The sequence below is a fragment of the Neomonachus schauinslandi genome, chromosome 4, assembly GCF_002201575.2.
Source record: "Neomonachus schauinslandi chromosome 4, ASM220157v2, whole genome shotgun sequence".
In the NCBI taxonomy this organism is placed as follows: Eukaryota; Metazoa; Chordata; class Mammalia; order Carnivora; family Phocidae; genus Neomonachus; species Neomonachus schauinslandi.
The window spans coordinates 27,431,722-27,450,260 of record NC_058406.1 but is presented as its reverse complement, the minus strand read 5'-3'; the positions used below and the strand labels follow the sequence as shown (position 1 = coordinate 27,450,260).

Genomic DNA, 18,539 nt, shown 5'->3' with positions numbered 1-18,539 from the left:
GGTCACAGGTCACGCTGTACCCGAGTTGTCATTTTTGTTGTAGCCTCACCAGCCTTCGATCAGCTCCAGCTGAGAGCTAGACTGTCTCTTCCCCCAGAGCACCCCATTTGCCCCCCAGCCCATGGCACACACAGGCGCACACAAGCTGCATCAGAACGCAAGGCCCATCGTCCAAGGCATTTCTTTGACCATTCTTGGAGGGCACAATTCATTCCACAGGGCATCTGGTATAGCCCTCCAGATTTCTTGTAAAATTGGCACAGAAGTCCTGTGGAATTAGGTGTGCCCAGTGGTCCAGAAGAGCAGCAGGGCCTTTCTGCGTGACGTTGGAGGCCCAACAAATCGGGGTTGCTGTGCTCAGGGTTGCAGGGGTGAAGTGGGCTCTGAGGACACCGGAGACTGGTTATGAGTTTTGCTTTGGGGCGGCGTCTCGGACTTCTGGGCACAGGGACAGCTCCAGCCCCAGCCGTTGGGCAGATAGTTCCCGGCGCCTACCGTTTGCCGGGCCTGGGCTGTGTGCTAGGGGCGCAGCAGTGAACGGGACAGACAAGTTCTGGCCCTCACAGAGCTTAACATTCTAGTTGGAAAAAGAAACAGAGTAAACAACGCACAAGATCATCAGCAGGGCGGTAAGTGCCTTGAAGGAAGTAAACAAGACGATGTGAGAGTGGGACGGGTTACAGGGAGTGTGTACAAGGAAGGTTCCATATGAGGAAGTGATATTTGGGCTGACTCCCAAGGAGGAGAAGGATCCAGCCATGTGAAACGCAGGGGGAGAGCATTCCAGACGGAAGAAACAGCAAATGCAAAGGCCCAGAGGCAGGAAAGGGCTAAACAAGTTAGTACTTAAAGAGCCCAGTGTAGCTGGAATATTGGCGAGGGGGTGGGGGATCATAATCAGTGAGGTGGGCAGGAACCAAACCACACAAGGCCTCAGAAGCCAAAAAAGTTTCGACTGTGTTGAGGGCAGTGACGCTGTGACCTTGTGTGACTTCCACTCTGAACGCTCAGGCGGGATGCCGGCAAGGGACAGCGAGCAGTGTCCACCTCCGGGAGTACAGAAGTTCCCCAAACCTGGGCTCCGACGGGGTCCAGGCGGCCACCTCAGACGACCGGGGTGGGGGCTCCCAAAGCTATAGTTCCTCAGCCCGGAGGTGCTGATTCAGAGGCTCCAGGTTGCCGCTGGGATCTCTGCTTTTACCACTCGCTCCTCGGAGGTTCCATGACACCCCCACTGTTGAAAACCCCTCCCTCCCTTTGCAAGCCGGGCCTGTAAAAGCCAGGTGTACCTCAGGCGCGTGCGCACATGCTTCTCCATTGTTGGAGGGGAGACTGAGAACCCTCCACCAGAAGTCTTGGGGGGGAGGTCACTCCGTGGCTGTGAACTGTGGGAAGACCACGTGGTGCCACGAGAGCGGGGCTCGGAAAAGTAAGCCCGGGGCTCTGTGTGCCATAGGTCCCCGTCTGGGCAACTCCCCGGTGCCAAGCATTGTGCAGTGTTTGGCGAGGAAAGACGGCACCGATGACTTCTATCAGCTGAAGGTGAGTGAGGCGCCCAGGGCGGGGTTGGCTCGGGCCCCAGGGGCTGGCCTGCCAGCCTGCTCTCCCCTCCTCGCCACCTTCACACCCACACCACCTGCGAACAAGGCTAGCACCGTTTCTTCCCGGGAGGCGGCCGGGCTCACGCAGCCTCGCTCTGAACAGGCCTGAGCTCAGAGCAGGAATCACACTGCCGTCACGTTAAGAAAAACCTCGAACGTCACACGTGCCTGTGGGAGTGTGCGTGCAGGTGTTGCGGGCCCGACCGCGAGCCCCCTGCTCTTCGTGCTCGCGTCATTCTGCTTTGTAAAGTAAGGTTTCTTTTTTGGGTTTTTGGTCTTTTTGTGTGTGTGCCTTCCTAAAGATCCTTACCCTTGAGGAGAGGGGGGACCAAGGAATAGAAAGTCAAGAGGAGAGGCAAGGCAAGATGCTGTTACACACCGAGTACTCTCTGCTCTCCCTCCTCCACACGCAGGACGGCGTGGTTCACCACCATGGGCTCTTCCAGGTGAGTGGCAGAGGGGGCTGCCTGTCCCCCCCCCAACCCCCTACCCCTGGCTGGCTCCTGGGGCTGGCCCCTGCTGGGGCCACAGCTGTACTTGGAGCAGCTCGCCCACGCGACTGCCTGGGAGCCCTGCATGCTGGGTGCGCCAGGACTTCCTGGGGGGGCTGGGCTGGCGGTCAGGCTCTGGCCACACCAGCTGCTGCAGCCCCCCTGCAGTGAGGCTCGCTGCCCAGCGGGAGCGCCCCTTTCTTTGGAGAGCCGCTTTTCCGAGAAGGGAGGAAAGCATGAAGTCATTTAAAGACGCCTGGGCTCTTTCCTGTTGTGTCGTGTCAGGATGGGCCAGGCCAGGTGGAAGGGGGGCAACGAGGAGGGATGAGCGTTGTGGGCCACCTGTGGATCCCACAGTTGGTGTTAGTACTGACAGTCCTTTTGCCTGCCCAGGCATCCCAGTTAGTTGAGCAAGTATCCTCAGGGGTTCCAGGTCTCTTAGGGAATGTACTAATGAGTAACTTGTACCCTGAAAAGAGCCCTCCTCGGGGCCGAACCGAAATTGTGTCTCCAGAAATGAGGAAGGCCTGGTTCAGGACACTCAGGAGGCCTCCTGCTCAGGCCCCCAGCAGAGCTTCTGCAGGGCCCTCGGCTAGACAAGCTGTCCAGGGCCACTCTTGCCCGATGGACCTGGCACTTGAGAGGCAGTGTGGGGGCAGGGAGCCACAGAGGTTTGGGAGCCGGTGGCCCTAGAGTCAGGTTGTGTGACCTCGGGCAAGTCACTTCCCGTCCCTACACTTCAGGTTCCTCATCTGTAAAATGGAGGTAGTGATGGACACCTGCCGTAGTCTCTGGACAACCTGGGAGGGAGGGTGCCGGCTCCCTTTGACAGATGAGGGACCGGAGACTTGGAGAAGTGAGGTGAACTGCCCCACGTCCCACAGCTGGAATGAGCAGGAGCTGGGGCCTGAACCCTGCCTTACCCACTGTTCCGTGGCTGCCCAGGAGTTCGGCTCCCATGTGAAAGCAGTTGTCTTGGACACACAGAACGCCTCACTTCTACTATCTCGGACCTTGGCCATGGCTGGAACCTCTGGGAGTGCCACGGAGTGGGGATGCCCCAGGGCCCCGGCTCTGCTGCCCGTACCCTGGACCCAGAGGTCCCTTTGGCATTACACGCTCAGCCCTGATCCGAACCCTTTGCATTGGGATCGGAGCACGAAGCTTTAACGTCAGCCCCTGGTCCAGGCCGCCACCCCCGCACATGTGCAGCTCGTTCCAGGCCTTGGCGTTGGTGTGTGTCTCCAGCTGCAGAGGAGACTCCCCGACCCCCGGCCCTGGACCTGCGGGCTCACACCAAGCCCTGGTCCGCCCCCTTGCCTCCCAGGACCGCACCTGTGAAATTGTCGAGGACACAGAATCCAGCCGAATGATTAAGAAGATGAAGAAGCGCATCTGCCTTGTCCTCGACTGCCTTTGTGCACACGACTTCAGCGACAAGACCGCCGACCTGATCAACCTGCAGCACTACGTCATCAAGGAGAAGAGGCTCAGTGAGCGGGAGACCGTGGTCATCTTTTACGACGTGGTGCGCGTGGTGGAAGCCCTGCACCAGGTAAGGCCCTGCCCGCCCCCCCCCCCTCGCCCAATCCCTCCTCCTCTAGCTGGCCCGTCCTGGGCTTCCGGTGACCGAGAAGCCTCCAGGCCCCACTGCCACAGAAGGCCACCCTTCTCACCGCTGCTCCGTGGAAGCAGCTCTGGGTGCTCTGCAGGTGTGCTGTGCAGCTGGAACGTCCAGAAGGAAAGTGGCTAGATGACCTGTGTAGCCAGCGAGGCACAGGGCTGCAGGCCTCAGCCCAAGTGCCTGGGAGGCGCTGCCCGGGCCGCCCAGCAGAACCCAGTGGAGTGGCTCCCCGTCTTCGAGAGGCTAGCCTGTAGTCTCCCAGCGGAGGTGACGATGGTGGGATGCCCCTCGGGCAGCCACAGCCTGTCTCTCCGCTTTCCCTAGGGTTAGGGTGTCAGGCCCCCCGAGGTGCGGCGAGGAGAGCCTGGGCCTCTTCCAGGCACGCAGCTTCTGCAGGCTGAGCCTGCACTGCTTGGTCACCAGAACCGTGAGCGTTCACCTCTGACCGCAGATCCAGACAGGTGCTAGTGGTTTTCTCGGTGGGGTGTTTGCTGGAGGCGGAGAGAGGAGTGGTTTTCCCCGTTGGCTGCCGCTCTGAGGGGAGAAAGCTGGGGAAACCGCCCCAGTAGGGCAGAGACTGCCTGGGTTCACATATTACCCTATCCCTACCCATAGCTGATGAGACCTTAGAACAGTCCTGATCTGTCTGTGCTGACAAATCAAGGCAGGAGCCCAAAGAGACATGTCGTAGGGACTTTTTCCGGCCTCCCCAAACCCCTGAAGAGCCCACATCTTACAGGCTGGGCCCAGCCCTGGCTCTGTCCTTCATGGTCCAAGCCATGTGCCTATTGCTTTTCCAGAAAAACATTGTGCACAGAGACCTGAAGCTTGGGAACATGGTGCTCAATAAGAGGTAAGATCCTCCTCTGTCAGGATGTGACCTTGCGGCTGGCATGGGCTACGTGCTTCAGCTACCCAGTGCCTTCCAGTGCCCCCTGTTTCTGACTCACAGCAGCCCGCTTCTGCAGGAGAATCCCAGGGACTGGAGGATGGGATGCCTGCTTCTGCCTTTTGCCACGTGGGAATATGGTGCTTGCTTAGAAGGAGGGGAGTCTTAGGGGCCCCTGGGTGGCTCCGTCGGTTGAGCGTCCAACTCTTGATCTCGGCTCAGGTCTTGATCTCAGGGTTGTGAGATCAGGCTCCACATTCAGTTCCATGCTGGGCATGGAGCCTGCCTAAAAAAAAAAAGAAGAAAAAGAAGACGGGGAGTCTTAAAGGCCACAGGCCACAGAAAGGGAGCTCTGGGAAGGATTCCAGAGATCCTCCTTGGACCATTCATTTGTGTGTATCTAGTGGGTGCTCAGTAAATGACTATAAAAAATGGAGAAATGAGTGAAGGAATGACAGGTGAGCAAAATGAGTTCTCGTCATAGGTCAGATTCCCAGGAAACAGACTCTGAGATGTGTGTGCAGAAGGTTTACTAAGAAGTGCTCTCGGGGCAAAGGGCGGGATTGGGAGGGAGAAGCAGAGCTGTGGTACAGTCACAACGGGCCTCAGCCTGGAAAACTCGAGAGCCAGGGGCCCTTCAGATACCCCAAATTGAGGGAAGGGGGCTCATGGCCCTGGACGCCCACTGCGACCAGCCTCAGAACGTGGGCTGTGCCCAGGGCAGGGCGGGCTAGCTGTGGCCAGGGCAGCTTCCTTTGGCTAAGGGGGCTTCCCGGAAAAGGACGCAGCTATGAATGGTCAGAAGCCGTCGCTCTCAGCAGCAGGGAGAAAGTGCCTCGATCTCAGAGGGGGTCTGGGCGGCTCACCCTAGCCCCCTCGGTCCATCAGTGGCAGAGGGAGATCACACGAGGGCCCGGCCACAGGTGGAGGGGCCCCAGCCTTATAGGGGCCCAGGACTGCTGGCAGGCACCACCACGGCCGTAGACGTGCAGGGCTGGGAAGGGCCCGCTGCCTCCCTTGCTGTCCACGGGGAGAGCCAGCCCCTTGCCACCCCCTCACCCTTGCCACCCCCTCACTGCCAGGTGCTGAAGTGGGTCTGGGGGCTCGCAGATGGCGGGCACCGGTCTCACGGCAGAAGCGGTGTGGTGGTGACTTGTTCCCTCATGTGGCCGCCCACTCAGGAGGGGGCCCGCTGTCCCTGTGAAGTGGCCAGAGCCACAGTGGGCACAAGAGAAGCTGCAGGGAGATAGGCCCCTGGGGACCAGACCCCCCGACACCATGGGGAGGTCACCGCCCTTCGGCCACCTCCAGCCGGCACCAGGGCCACAGATGGACCATCTCCCAGAGCCACCATGCGATGGGGCGCCAACCAGAAAACACTGGCTGGGGGCCTGGGGAGGAGGGCAGAGACTCTGGCCATTTGAGTCGGTTCCCTGAAGGATGAGTAACGATTTGCCAGCTGGAGAAAGTGAGGCCATGAAAACCTGACCCTGTCACGCTCCACAGGGAGGAGAGAAGGAAGCTGAAATTCCAGGGCTGCTGGAACCCTTGATGGGCCGAGTGAGGGAGCTGGGGAAGCTCGGGGGTCAGACCTGGCCCGTAGCCCGGCGCTGCTTCTTCATTCCGCTCGAGACCACGGGAGTTCGTTTGATTACGTGTTGGTTGATGGATTCATCGGCGTATTGAGAGGCTGCTGTGCTAGCAAGCCCTGCTCCGAGCTTCCGTTTCCTCCTCTGTGGAGGTGGAGGTGATTAAACCTCCCTACGGAGACTGGCCTGGGACGTGGCACCGCCTCACGGGGCTGGGCCCATCGTAAGCGCCCCGCATGCCGGACGGCCTGCGGCTCGCTTCCCGGGGGGACGGGGCCTGCTGGGGGTTGGGCGGCTGGCTCGGGCCGGCCATGAGCCTGGGCCGGGGGCTCAGGTGCTAGAGAACCCGGACCCCGCCAGCCCTGAGGGCGCGCCGCCTTATTTGGACCTGCGGCCCCGGCCTTCTGTGGGACGTTGGCCCAGTACCATCCTGCTCTGGACGGCAGGCTCACTGCTCACACAGAGGGGGCGTGGGTTTTGACCACGTAAGTGCATCTGGCTGCGGAGCCCACGTCCTCTGCGGCCTTCCCTGCAGCCCCGCGCTGGCTCTAACTGAGCTAACTGAGCAGCCCGAGGGTGCTTGTGGGAGCGCGCACTGGGCCCCTGCGCCGCCGACCACGGAAGTCCCCCGACCCCCAGGCCGCCTCGCTCCCGGGAATATAGTCGGGAAGTGTGGCTCCTCTCGGGTACCAGCAGTGGAGCCGTAGCGGCTCCTCGTGTGCGCATGTGCGCCTGTGTGCAGCTCCGTGCGTGTGCGTGTGCGCCCGGTGTTTTCCTCGGATTGAGGAGCACCAGTACCTGTCTCACTCCCTGTGTCTTTTTTTTAATTTAATTTTTTTTTTTAAAGATTTTATGTATTTGACAGAGAGAGACACAGCGAGAGAGGGAACACAAGCAGGGGGAGTGGGAGAGGGAGAAGCAGACTCCCCGCTGAGCTGGGAGCCCGATGCGGGGCTCGATCCCAGGACCCTGGGATCATGACCTGAGCTGAAGGCAGACGCTTAACGACTGAGCCACCCAGGCACCCCTCACTCCCTGTGTCTTGGCTGCATTGCCTCTCATCTGATGATGCCCTTTTTGGGGTCTTGGGGCAGACGGAGGTTCTGGCCGCCCCTCACTTGACTCGTGCTCTGGGAGCAGCGCAGGGGGCCCGAGCGCGAGGGCCGCACCCTGCCCCGTGCGCATCTGCAGGCACACCCCTGCCTTCTCGCTCGCACCCCTGCAGAGTTCGAAGGCCGACCTGGAGGAGCTCCAGCTCCCGCCTGCCCGCCAGGCCGGGGCCCTGACTCCGAGCCGGAGGTTCCTCTGTTGCTCACAGAACGGAGCGGCCTCAGGGGAGTAAACAGGGAGAAGTGTTTGCAAGGCGGCTACCATGATGAGTTCACCCTGCCTGGGAGAAAAGGCAAGGGTGGAAACCTGAAATACCCTTTTGGGGTTATATGAGGTCTGCTGTGGGTTCTTTCTCCTTCCTCCTTTCTTTTTGGATAAGCAAGTTGCACACCAAGTTCCTAGAAAAGGAGAAAAACGCTGGTAGCCCAAAGGGCTGTAACTAAAGAGTGACTCACGCAGAGCTGCCTCCCTTCACCCCCACCGCACTTGCCCCCTGCCGCCAGGACGAGCCTGGGGGGTCCGGGACTCCCAAGGGTCTGGGCGCCACTCGTCACCTCGGGCGGTAGTGGCAGGGCCGGGGAGCGTGGCCAAGTTTCGAGAGGGCTCGGAGCTGACCGTGTGGTTTCCTGTGGGCCAGCCTCCAGGACCCTCGGCGCCGCGGGCAAGCTCGGCCCCGCCGCGCAGCCACACGCGGTGTCCTCGTGCCCCTGGCCCAGGCCCAGGCCCAGAGGGCAGCGAGGCTGGCGGCTTGGCTGGCGGGAGGCCCAGCCCGCGCTGGCCTGCTCGGTCCGGGGCCTGTGGCCGCAGCGTGGCTCCCCTCGCCTGCCGCCTCAGATGGGCTCTTTGCTGGGGTGTCCCATCACTAGCCAGCCGTGCCCGCCGTCTGAGGAGGAGAGGGTCATCCGAGCTAGCTGTTAGCAGTCCGTTTAGTTGCCAGGCCCCCGGCTCTGTGTCTTCCCGGAGGTTGTCTTGTCACATCCTCACACGGCCCTCACACAGCTAATATTCTCCATTTGGCAGATGAGGAAACAGGTTTAATTAGAGATTAAATGAGGTACCCACGGTCCTGCAGCCAAGGGAACGGCCGAGCTGGGCCTGGGGCCCGGGCATCCCAACTCCCGAGCCCCCCAGACCCTGCCCTGAGCGGTCCCCTCCCAGTGTCTCGCACCTCAGGGAGCCCCTGCAGGATACACTGCCCGCCGCGGCAGCCGGCTGAGGTGGGGGGACGGACCATGGGCCTTCTGCTCTGGGGGCCTTGCAGATGCACAGTCCCACATCCAGGGCAGTGACGTGGGCAGCCCAGAACTGGAGCAATCCACTTCCCGACACCGTGTCCTTCGCCAGACCCTTTGCCTGCACTCTCCAGCCCTGGCTGCCCTGGGGACCGCCAGGCAGATTGCTGTGGCATCTGACAGGGCAGGCCTGTGTGCAGAGAGTCGAGGTTTCCATTTGGAATGCAGAGGACAGACTAACCTTTGTTTTGTACCAAGCCCTTTGCCAGCAGAATTCCCCGAGATAGCCGAAGGGCTCGCCGAGCCTGCTGGTCACAGCTCCTGGGGAATTCCATGCTCAGCCCCACACACCCTGTACCTCTGAGCCGACCCCCTCTTCACCCTGGAGACTCGGCCAGTGAGAGGCGGGAGGCCCCTCACAGGGCTGCCCTTCCTGCCGTCCTCCGGCTTCTCTGCCCAGCCAGGTGACACAAAGCCGGGCAGGTGGCCCCTGCCCCGTGTGGGCGGAGAGGTGCCCTTCCTCACTGGCCCTCCCCGACAGGGCCTCTTGGAGGGGCTGCCCACTGCCACCGCCCAGGTGTGGAGTAAGGCATCCTCCCTGGGCCTCTTCCTTCTGTGTACATTGTGAGCTTCATAAAAGGATCTGAGCCCTAAGCTGCTCTCGCCCGTGACTCTCAGACCGGGGAGTCTGGGGTCTTCTAGGTCCAAGGAGAGTCTGAAGTCCAAGACAAGGGCTGAGTTAGCTTTGATGGAATTGAAGGGAAATTGAGGGGCTGGGCAGTGCCCAGGGACACGTAGGTACCAACTGGTGGCCGTCCAGAGTGCAGGCTCTGGGGTCACGCAGACTCAGGCTTGTTTCCTGCTCACTAGCCCCATGACCCTGAGCAGATCCCTTCGTTTTTCTGTACCTAAACTGCATCACCTGTGAGGGGCGAATGCAGACAGTCCACATCTGACCCACAAGCCAGGGCCTGCACCTGCTAAGTGCTCTGTAAGCGTTCGTTTTTAGTACTGTCCGGGATGCTGATTGACAATGACCAGGGTGAGACCAAAGGGATCGGTCAGGGGGACAAAAGTGGCCCCCATGGGTGGACTCCAGAGCCCTGCTGACCTTCCTTTTCATTGTGCGTAAACGAGGGAGCCGAACTAGAGCTCCAGTCATTCCAAATGTCCGTGTTCCGGGAGGTGGTTTTGGGAAGTCTCCGCAAGTCCTTCTGAGTGCTACGCTGTGGCCCCGAGGCTCAGCCCGGACAGCAGGTTCCGGGGAGCCCCTCTGGAGCACTCACTGGGTCAGAGTGACTCAGTGCCTCTGATCCCAGGTGCCGAGGGGACAGCTCAGCAGCTGCGATGGCACTGTTCATGCAGCCACGGGGAAGGCGGTGGGGGCCCGGGGAGCAGGAAGGGATGTGGGTGTGAGTCTTTGCTCCCTGGGCGAGACGGGCGGGGGGGCAGCTGGGTGCCCGCGGGTACAACACGACGTTTGTTCATTCTCTGCCCCCCTGCTCCCAGGACGCATCGGATAACCATCACCAACTTCTGCCTCGGGAAGCATCTCGTGAGCGAGGGGGACCTGCTGAAGGACCAGAGGGGGAGCCCTGCCTACATCAGCCCAGACGTGCTCAGCGGTACGTGCGGCGAGCCAGACAGCGGGCCCCACAGTGGCTCATGCCTTCAGCAGAGCGTGTGTGTGTCCAGGGGGGAAGCCTGGGCTAGGTGCTGGGGCTTCAGCGGTGGTCCAGACCAGTACTGTCTGTGTTCAAAACCTGGGGTCTTCTGGGGGAGGAAGATGGTAATCCTCACTCTGGTGCAGGGTTAATGACTCTCTGAGATTATTTCTGTGAGTGTGAACAATGGGCACTTGAAGGACTTTCCTGAGGAAGTGACATTTGAGCTGTGATTGCAAAGACAGATAAGGACTTGGGGTGTGACTGGGAGGAGGCAGCAGCTGTGGCTGGGGCTCAGGCAGGGGGCCTGGCTCAAGGGGAGGCCAGAGGGGTAGGCAGCAGCCAGACCAGCAAGGCCCGAGGGAAGTTCCCTGGAGAACATCATCCCGCCTTTCAAGTGCGAAAGGAAGCCATGAGCAGGTCTTCAAGACCTCTCTCCCTTTGTTCTGTTCCTTCATTAGTTCCTTCATTCCTGCCTCCCTCCCTCCCTCCCTTCCATCTCCCCTCCCTCCCCCCCGCCCAAATTTTCCAAGGGCCTGTAGAAGGCCCCGTTCTAGACACTTCAGATACAACAGTGAACAGGCACACAGATCTCCCTGCTTCCGTGAACGCTGAGCTGACTTTCTAGTGGGGATGAAACAGCCAGCACACAAAAAAGCCAGTTATGTACCGATTAGCCGCTGATCCTATTGCTAAGTACCAGGCACTGTGCTGAGCACATGACCTGCATCACCTGCTTAAGACCCCACAGCTACCCTGTGAGGTAAAGACTCCAAGTCCCTTTGTTACAGCTAAGAGTAAATCTGAGAACTGAGGCTCACGCCTCAGCCAGCCTCCTGCCCAAGCCCATGTTCCCCGGGATGCTTTCTTCCCTTTCCCTGTGTCCTTTGCCAAATTGGGTCTTTCCTTGGGGAACCAAGGGCTTCAGGTGTGCTCCCATCCTTTCCACACGGAGGTTCCAGGGTGCCTCCGGGGCCACCATCCCCAGGCCAGCACACTCACCGAAGCATTACCACATGTTGGAGTCACCGTGGCCTCTGCTAGAGGGAGCCAGGTGGTAGGGCTGCGCCCCAACTCCCCAGAGACCAGCCCAGCCTGGACACCCTCCACGAGATTCCTCAAAGCACCAGGCTCCTCCCTCAGGGCAGCCTAAGAGCTGGGGCCTGTGACTGTGCGCGCTGGGGCTGGAAGGGCTGGCTGTGGTCAGGCCGCCTCCGCCACGCCAGGCCAGGGGGCCTCCCCGCGCACGCACTTCCTTCAGCTGCCCGGGGCCTCTCCCTGGCTCTTCCAGCTTCATGTGGGTCTTAGAGGACGAAACAGAGGAACCCATTGCTTCAGAGAGAGTCCTAGACCCGGAGACCCGAGATCCGGCTCTCGTTCTGGCCTTCAGCCCCCTTCTCTGAGCCCCAGTCCCCTCCTGGGTCAAAATCGGACACACTGCTGCCTCCGCACATGGTTAAGAGGTTGAAGCAGGATGATGACTACAAGTCCCGCCTTGCGGGCTCTGAGTCGAGGCCTGTCACTTTGTTGGTTCTGCGTTCCAAGCACAGCCTCAGGCATCGGGCCCAGAGCTGTGAAAAGGCAAACAGGACCTTGTCCGCGTAGAGTTATAGTCTGGTCAATAACTGTGTCACCTTGGAAAAGTTACTGACTTCTCTGGGCCTCGAGTTTCACATCTATAAAACAGGGATGATAATAGCCCCCGCCTCATAAGGTCCGTGGGATTAAAGAAGGCCTTTAACCTGCTGTCTGGCTAATTAACATTAGCTGGCATCATCATTACAGAAAGGAAGGCTTGAAGTTCAGTCCCCTCGGAAGCCAAAGTTCAGGGCAAGGTCACCTGCCCAGGCAGAGCTCCCGGGGGAGCTTGTCTGCCGGAGGGGGCTGTTCAGCTCCCATCCAGGCCAGGGCAGAAGTCCTGGGGCTCAGGCTGAGGGAGCCCACACCGCCTGCAGCCACAGCAGCTAAGAATCGTGGCACGGTGAACTCTGGTGATGACCCCACATGGCAGAGCACGGTCCAGGAGAACGGGGTTGCCCTGGGGTTGACCGTGGCGTTGACCATGGGGTCTGCTGCACAAGGCCATCCACACTGCTCTTTGGCCTCGGGGATTGGAAAGGGGCCAGGGTGACACAGCCTTAGAGAAAGCTTAGCAGAGGCTCATCTCCACAAAGTCACCTACTATACCGGCCAGGGCAAAAAGCAGCTCACTCCCCCAAGCAGCCCTGTGAGGTCAGCGAGCGTCCTGGCCCCACTTCACAGATGAAGTAATAGCCTAGGTCAGGGACGCCCGTGGTACTTTCTGGAGGCACAGGCCAAGGCCTGTGAGGATACTTCCTTGCACATGTGCAGTACACACCCACCTGGTTAAGCTGCTTGACCTTCAGTGGCCCTGGAGAGCCTTCCAGAACCAGTATCTCCTACCCCAAAGGCATTTGTCGCCACCCAGGCGGCTTCAGGACCCATAGGAGGGATCCTGGTTGTCCCGGGAGAGGACACTGAGGTGCCCGGCGGCATCTCTTCCACACCCAAGGGGGAGCTGAGTCACGTTCTAGGATCTGGGCTGCTGCTGAGTCTGCTGTCCCAGGGACTGGGCGGGTGGGGAAACTTTGCAAGGCTTGAGCTGTTGTACTGCTTGCCGATGGGAGGTGGTAGATAATGGCTTGCCCTGAGAGCGGGAGGAGCCGGGTTTCTCCAGTCAACTGTGTGGTGGTGGACAGGTGACATCCCTGTGCCTCATTTTGGAAGAGGAGAGAAAATAATTCATGGAGTTTGGCGGACACGTAAGGAAATGAGAGCATTTCTTCCAATGCCATCACAGTGTGGCGCTCGCTTAAATGCTCGCTCCCTTCTGCAGAGAAGGGAACAGCACAGAGAGTTCACTTAAATGGATATTCATTTCTCTAGCAAATATTGGAGTCCTGCTGGGCACCGGGGCTCAGCGCCAAGCAGAGGGCGCCTGCATCTGAGAACTTACCTTCTCACGGGGGAGACGGGAAGTAAACAGGGGAGGGGATCCTCGCAGACAGGGCGAAGCGCTCTGCGGCGAGGGGATAGGGACTGGGGCAGGGGTGGCCGAGCGGCCCAGAGCCGGTTAGCTCTTGGTTCCACACACACGCTCCTGGCCGCCTGCTCTGGGAGCTGCTTGGCTGGGTGCCGGGGCCGTAGACCCAGGCCCAGCCCCAAGAGCTTGCCGTCTGGCAGAGCGGGGCTGGTATGCCGGTGGGTGGCCTGCACAAGGCCAAGTGTGGTCCCTTCTCCTAGGTGGGGCATCATCCTGGGAGGCAGTGCGGGGCTCCCATGGTAGGATTTCAGGCACGGGGCTGGTAAGCTGAGGGAGGCCCGGGGCCTCGCCCTTCCCCGGGCCTGGGCTGAGTGTGCACGTGTCCGTGTGCCCCACAGGCCGGCCGTACCGGGGCAAGCCGAGCGACATGTGGGCCCTGGGCGTGGTGCTCTTCACCATGCTTTACGGCCAGTTCCCCTTCTACGACAGCATCCCGCAGGAGCTCTTCCGCAAGATCAAAGCCGCGGAGTACACCATCCCTGAGTGAGTCCCGCTCCCTGGGGAGGGGCGGGAACAACAGAGTGGCGGGTTGGAGGGAGCCAGCAGCCCCGGGCCCCGCCTGAGCGCTCTCCCTCTGCCGCATCAGGGATGGGCGCGTCTCCGAGAACACCGTGTGTCTCATCCGCAAACTGCTGGTCCTCGACCCCCAGCAGCGCCTCGCTGCCGCCGACGTCCTGGAGGCCCTCAGTGCCATCATTGCGTCCTGGTAAGTGGGCAGGTGCCGGGCTGGGCGGAAGTCTGCGTTCTGCCCGTGCTCAGGCCCTGCCCATCCCACCCAGGATAGTGGCCTGAGGCTGGGCCTGTTTCTTTGCCGGACAGAGTCAGTTTTCCAGATTTTCCCCGCGGTGAGATGGGAAGGGTGCCACCAGAACTCAGGGTCGAGCATCCCCCGCGTGCCAGTTGATGCCAGCTATAGGACTGGCATTAATTACCTCACTGACTTTCCACCACAGCCTGTGCGGTAGACATGTCCCCCATTATCGGATGAGAAAACTGAGGCTTGGGAGACAGAGTCATTCATGTCGAGAGGGGGCTGAGCTGGGACCCAGCCCGGTCTGTTGAGTCCAGCCGAGTCTTAGAGCCGTGGGGCTCCGGCTGGCCAGGCCCGGGGAGCCAGCCTGACTCGTCTGCCTCCCCACAGGCAGTCCTTGTCATCGCTGAGTGGGCCTTTGCAAGTGGTTCCTGACATCGACGACCAGATGAGCAATGCAGACAGCTCCCAGGAGGTGAGTTGGGAAGGTCAGAGCAGTCGTCACCCAGTCCCAAGGGACCAGAGTCCAGGGATGGCAGGCTGCAAGGCGCCCTCGGTCTGAGCGGCCTGGGGCCTGCCTTGCCTCCTGGCGGCCCCGTAGCCTGCAAGAGGGCCGTGGGGCAGTGGAGGCGGGGGCCCAGCCTGGCCCTCTCTCCGCTTCCTCTTCCTGCCCGAGCCCTGGCTCTGCCCTGCGCTGACTCACTGGGTCTCTCTCAGCCTCTCTGCTCTTCCTTTTCCAGATGATTCATTTTTGCCCAGTTTTCTCTCATTTCCTGCTCCCTGCACTGGAGAAAGTGCTGGGCCTGGCATGGGGGCAGACCTGGGCGCCCGGCAGCAGCTGCCAGGCGGTCTTAGGGTGCCCCCTGGAGGGCAGGGCTTGGCCAGCAGAGCCGTGGGACAGATGCCCAGAGGACCTTCCCTCCCTGCCCCTGCCCCTCCTCCCCCTGCCCCAGAGCACCACAGCCAATGCTGGGCACGTGGGAGAGCCTCCTGGCCCTTGGCAAGAGAGCTGGCAGGCCCTCCCTCACCTAGATGCCACCCGCAGTGCATCTGTCCGTCCGCACCACAGGCCCGTGTGGCCGTATTCTCCTCCTCTGCTCACAAAAGGAAACTGAGGTTCAGAGAGATGCAATGATTTTTCCGGTCACACAGCTCAGACCCCTGCTGTCCCCCGTGATGGTCAGCACAGGGACCTGCCCCTTCAGTGTGCTGCCCTCTGCCTGGGCTGCACCAAAACCACCCAGGTGCTGAGCACACTGGCCCCCCGACCCCCGGGGCTCTCGAGAACAGCTCTGAGGGGAGATTACTGCCCCTCTTCACAGCTCAGGAAGCTAAGGCTTCCAAGGTCATGCGACCTCCCCCAAGGTCAGTGGGTTAGTTAGCTAGAGATCCGCTCAGATCCCAGGCCTGGGCTTCAGCTGGAGCGACGCCTGGGCCAGGCTGCAGGCGAGGTCCAGGCTGGCGGGAGGGCTTCGGGGATCCACCCTGTGGGCCCCCCTGGGAGGGCGGCCTCTGGAGCCAGGTCACCTAACACTGGTTCCCTGCTCTTGTCTCTGACCCCTCTCTCTCCCCCTCTCTCCTCTCCTCTCTCCCCCCCCCCCCCCCTCCCTCTCTCTCTCTCTCTGCCTGTCTCTGGCTTTGCCCGAAGGCCAAGGTGACAGAGGAGTGCTCCCAGTACGAGTTCGAGAACTACATGCGGCAGCAGCTGCTGCTGGCCGAGGAGAAGAGCTCCGTACACGAGGCCCGGAGCTGGGCGCCCAAGCGGCAGTTCGGCAGCGTGCCCCCCGTGCGGCGGCTGGGCCACGACGCGCAGCCCATGAACCCCCTGGACGCGGCCATCCTGGCCCAGCGCTACCTGCGCAAGTAGCCCCCTGGCCCGGGTGCCGGCCCCACCCGCCACCTCTCCCCAGCCCCCAGCCAGCGGCCTGAAGCCCCCCCGCGCCCCCCACCGGCTGCGACAACGGGGACAGGGCCGGGACAGCGCAGGTCACACACGGGTCAGCAGAAGTACCACAAGGCTACCTTGGGAATGATCGCTTGATTGTTTGGTTTTTTAATCTGAGAAGCCTAGATAACTAATCTGCTTTTAATCATGACGTTTTAATCTACCTCTGGCTCTTTAACCATGCTGTCTCTGGACTGAGTGAGGGAGGAGGAGGGGGCCGCCCGCCCAGGGCAGCGCCCCCCCCCCCCAGACAGATAAGCTGAACCCGCAGCTCGCTGCTGGCTCCCAAAATGAACGCCCACCCCCCACGGCCCTCCCAGGCCCCCTCCCAGGCTGTGTCTGTCCCTCCCCTTCTGACCCCAGGCCCCTCAGTCCAAGCTTTGGAAAACTTCACCTCATCGTAAGCAGAATTCAAATATATTTATTTTTGTACTGAAACCAACTTCTCTCCCATCTCTAGGTGGCTCGGCCCGTGGCCACTCCCTGCCCCCACCCCCACCGACCTGGCTGGACAGCAGGGAGCCCACCGCCCACAAATGGGCCCCCTCCTCGCCCCCAGCCTCAGAAGCCCCTTCTTGCCGGCCCCTCCACCTCCAACCCACCAGTCCCTCCTGTTTCTGGTGATGGGGAGGCCTTTCTAGACTTGGTTCTCTTTCTCCCATCTCAGTAGCTTCTCTGAGGTGCTGTACCCTCGCATTAACCCTGGTTTCTTTCTGCACCCCGCACCGTGGTACCAAGGTGACGTTGACACAGATGTGAAAGGGGTGCCTGGTGGGCGGGCGGGGAGGGGAGCGCTGGGCCGACCGTGAACAGGTGGGCCCTGCTCGCATGCCCTCTTGTTGCTCCCCGCACCCCTCTGTGTTCACAGAATGGTGGGGGCATCTCCCCTCCGGTTCTTGCCTCATAATGGATGTGGGGTCTCTCCCAGCAGACTCTGGCCAGGGCCCTTCATCGGGGCTGTGGGGCTCGCGGGGAGAGCTGTAGGGACTGGGCGGGGGGGTATGCCTGGCTTGAGAACAGCCCTGCTGCCCTTTTTGAGCCGAGATTTTGAAGTGGATGCCCGTCTTGCCAGAAACACTGTTCTCACCAGAATGCCCTTCCCTCCCACTCTCCCTCACTGGACTTGGCCTTGCCCGGTGCCAAGCAAAGACTCTTCCTCTGGCCTATCCCCCCAGGCCCCCCTGGAAAGGCTGAGTGTTCCCCTCCAGGCAGCCCTGGGCCTTGAGGCCCTTCCTGTTCTTGCTCGCCAGGGGGGAGGTGACCGAGGCCTGTGTGACCTTGTTTCCCAGAGTGTGAGCTGCCTCCTCCCCAAAAGCTGACTCACTGTGAGTGACTTGGGCAAGTTCCCAAACCTCCTTGTGCCTCAGTTTCCCCATCTGGAAAAAATGGGGCCACCTCTTGCCAGCAGTAGCAGGGCCGCCCATGCCCCTTCCTCCCCATGCCCCCATCCCAGCACTTGGGCGCCTCATGCCTCTGCCTCAGTGGGTCTGCGGGAGCCCGCCTGAGCCCAGCACTTACTCCCCCTGAGCACCAAGCTCTGCCTCCATCAGCGGCCAGCCGCTGAGAGCCAGGGTGTCGTGCTGCGGGGGCGGGGGATGTCCTCTTTTCTATATTTATTTCAAAAAGAAGTCTCCCAAGGGAGTAGAAATGCAGTCTGGCCTAGGGCTCCCAGCCCCTGTGACTGTCCTCCCGGGAGGGTCTCAGCCGAGACCCTCTGGGCCTGCTTGCCACAGGGGGGCTTTCTCCTCCTTTTCAAAGCAATACGCTCGGGGTCTGCAGAGCCTTATCAGACAGACTGGGCCCTCCAAGATCGGCCCCTGCGTCTGATTACGTTTGTGGCAAAGCAAATGAGAGGAGGTTGGGCCTGCCCTCCCTGGGTGTCACACACTGAGAGGTCCTGTTGTAAAGAAACAAAACAGAAAAAGTCACAAAAAAGTTTGTATAAAGACATATTTTTGTACTACATGGGGACTCTTCCTGCATGTCAGCAATAAAACTTCCTGACCTGGAGCCCGTGTGGCCTGTACGTCTGCCGTTCTTGTCGTCCTCCCCGTGTCCCTGTCCCTCATGCCCCAGCCAGGCAGGGCAGGCTTCCTGCAGCTCTCGGCTCTGCCCCCTCAGACAGCCCCCCGCCCCGCAGCCGCTTGGTGGAGGAGGGGACAGAACTACCCCGCATTCTCCTGACCCATTAGTGCACCACCCCCCCCCCCCCCCCCCCCCCGGGGGCCCCCCGGGGGACCTCCCTGCTCGGCTAGCTCAGCCCCGGCCCTGTGTGGGCAGGAGGCATCCCAGGGCGGCTGCGGCTGGCCCAGTATCCATCCTCTCTCCCTGCCAAACCCCCATCTGGGGTCGGGGGGGGTCCCGGCCAGAGACTGTCCATGTGCCCCCACGCCCATCCAGGGCAGCTGGGGTGAGAAGGGCCAGGCAGGTCTTTTCCTGCACTGGCCTCCCCTGTCGCTCCCCTCCATAGGCAGCCAAAGGGCTTCCTTCCTTCCTTTCTTTGTTCCTTCCTTTGCCTAAATTTAGACGTTGCGGCTCGAGCACCGGAGTGTGCCCGTGACGGTAGGCCGGCCCCCCCC

General features: G+C 61.1%; 1 protein-coding gene across 5 annotated transcripts in view; it reads left to right on the top strand.

Annotated features, from left to right (window-relative positions):
- Positions 1-17,967, top strand: part of STK40 (serine/threonine kinase 40) — a 38,886-nt gene extending 20,919 nt beyond the window's left edge. For 4 of the 5 annotated variants that reach the window (XM_021684211.2, XM_021684213.2, XM_044914483.1 and 1 more), the window contains exons 3-11: positions 1,457-1,542; positions 1,904-2,047; positions 3,420-3,647; positions 4,517-4,569; positions 10,046-10,161; positions 13,603-13,747; positions 13,851-13,970; positions 14,406-14,490; positions 15,664-17,967. In XM_021684211.2, the coding sequence (XP_021539886.1) occupies positions 1,457-1,542; positions 1,904-2,047; positions 3,420-3,647; positions 4,517-4,569; positions 10,046-10,161; positions 13,603-13,747; positions 13,851-13,970; positions 14,406-14,490; positions 15,664-15,882 (1,196 nt within the window). In that variant the 3' untranslated portion in view covers positions 15,883-17,967. The remainder of the gene's footprint in view (positions 1-1,456; positions 1,543-1,903; positions 2,048-3,419; positions 3,648-4,516; positions 4,570-10,045; positions 10,162-13,602; positions 13,748-13,850; positions 13,971-14,405; positions 14,491-15,663) is intronic. The other variant, XM_021684212.2, reaches the window with a different exon arrangement.
- Positions 17,968-18,539: the final 572 nt, after the last annotated feature.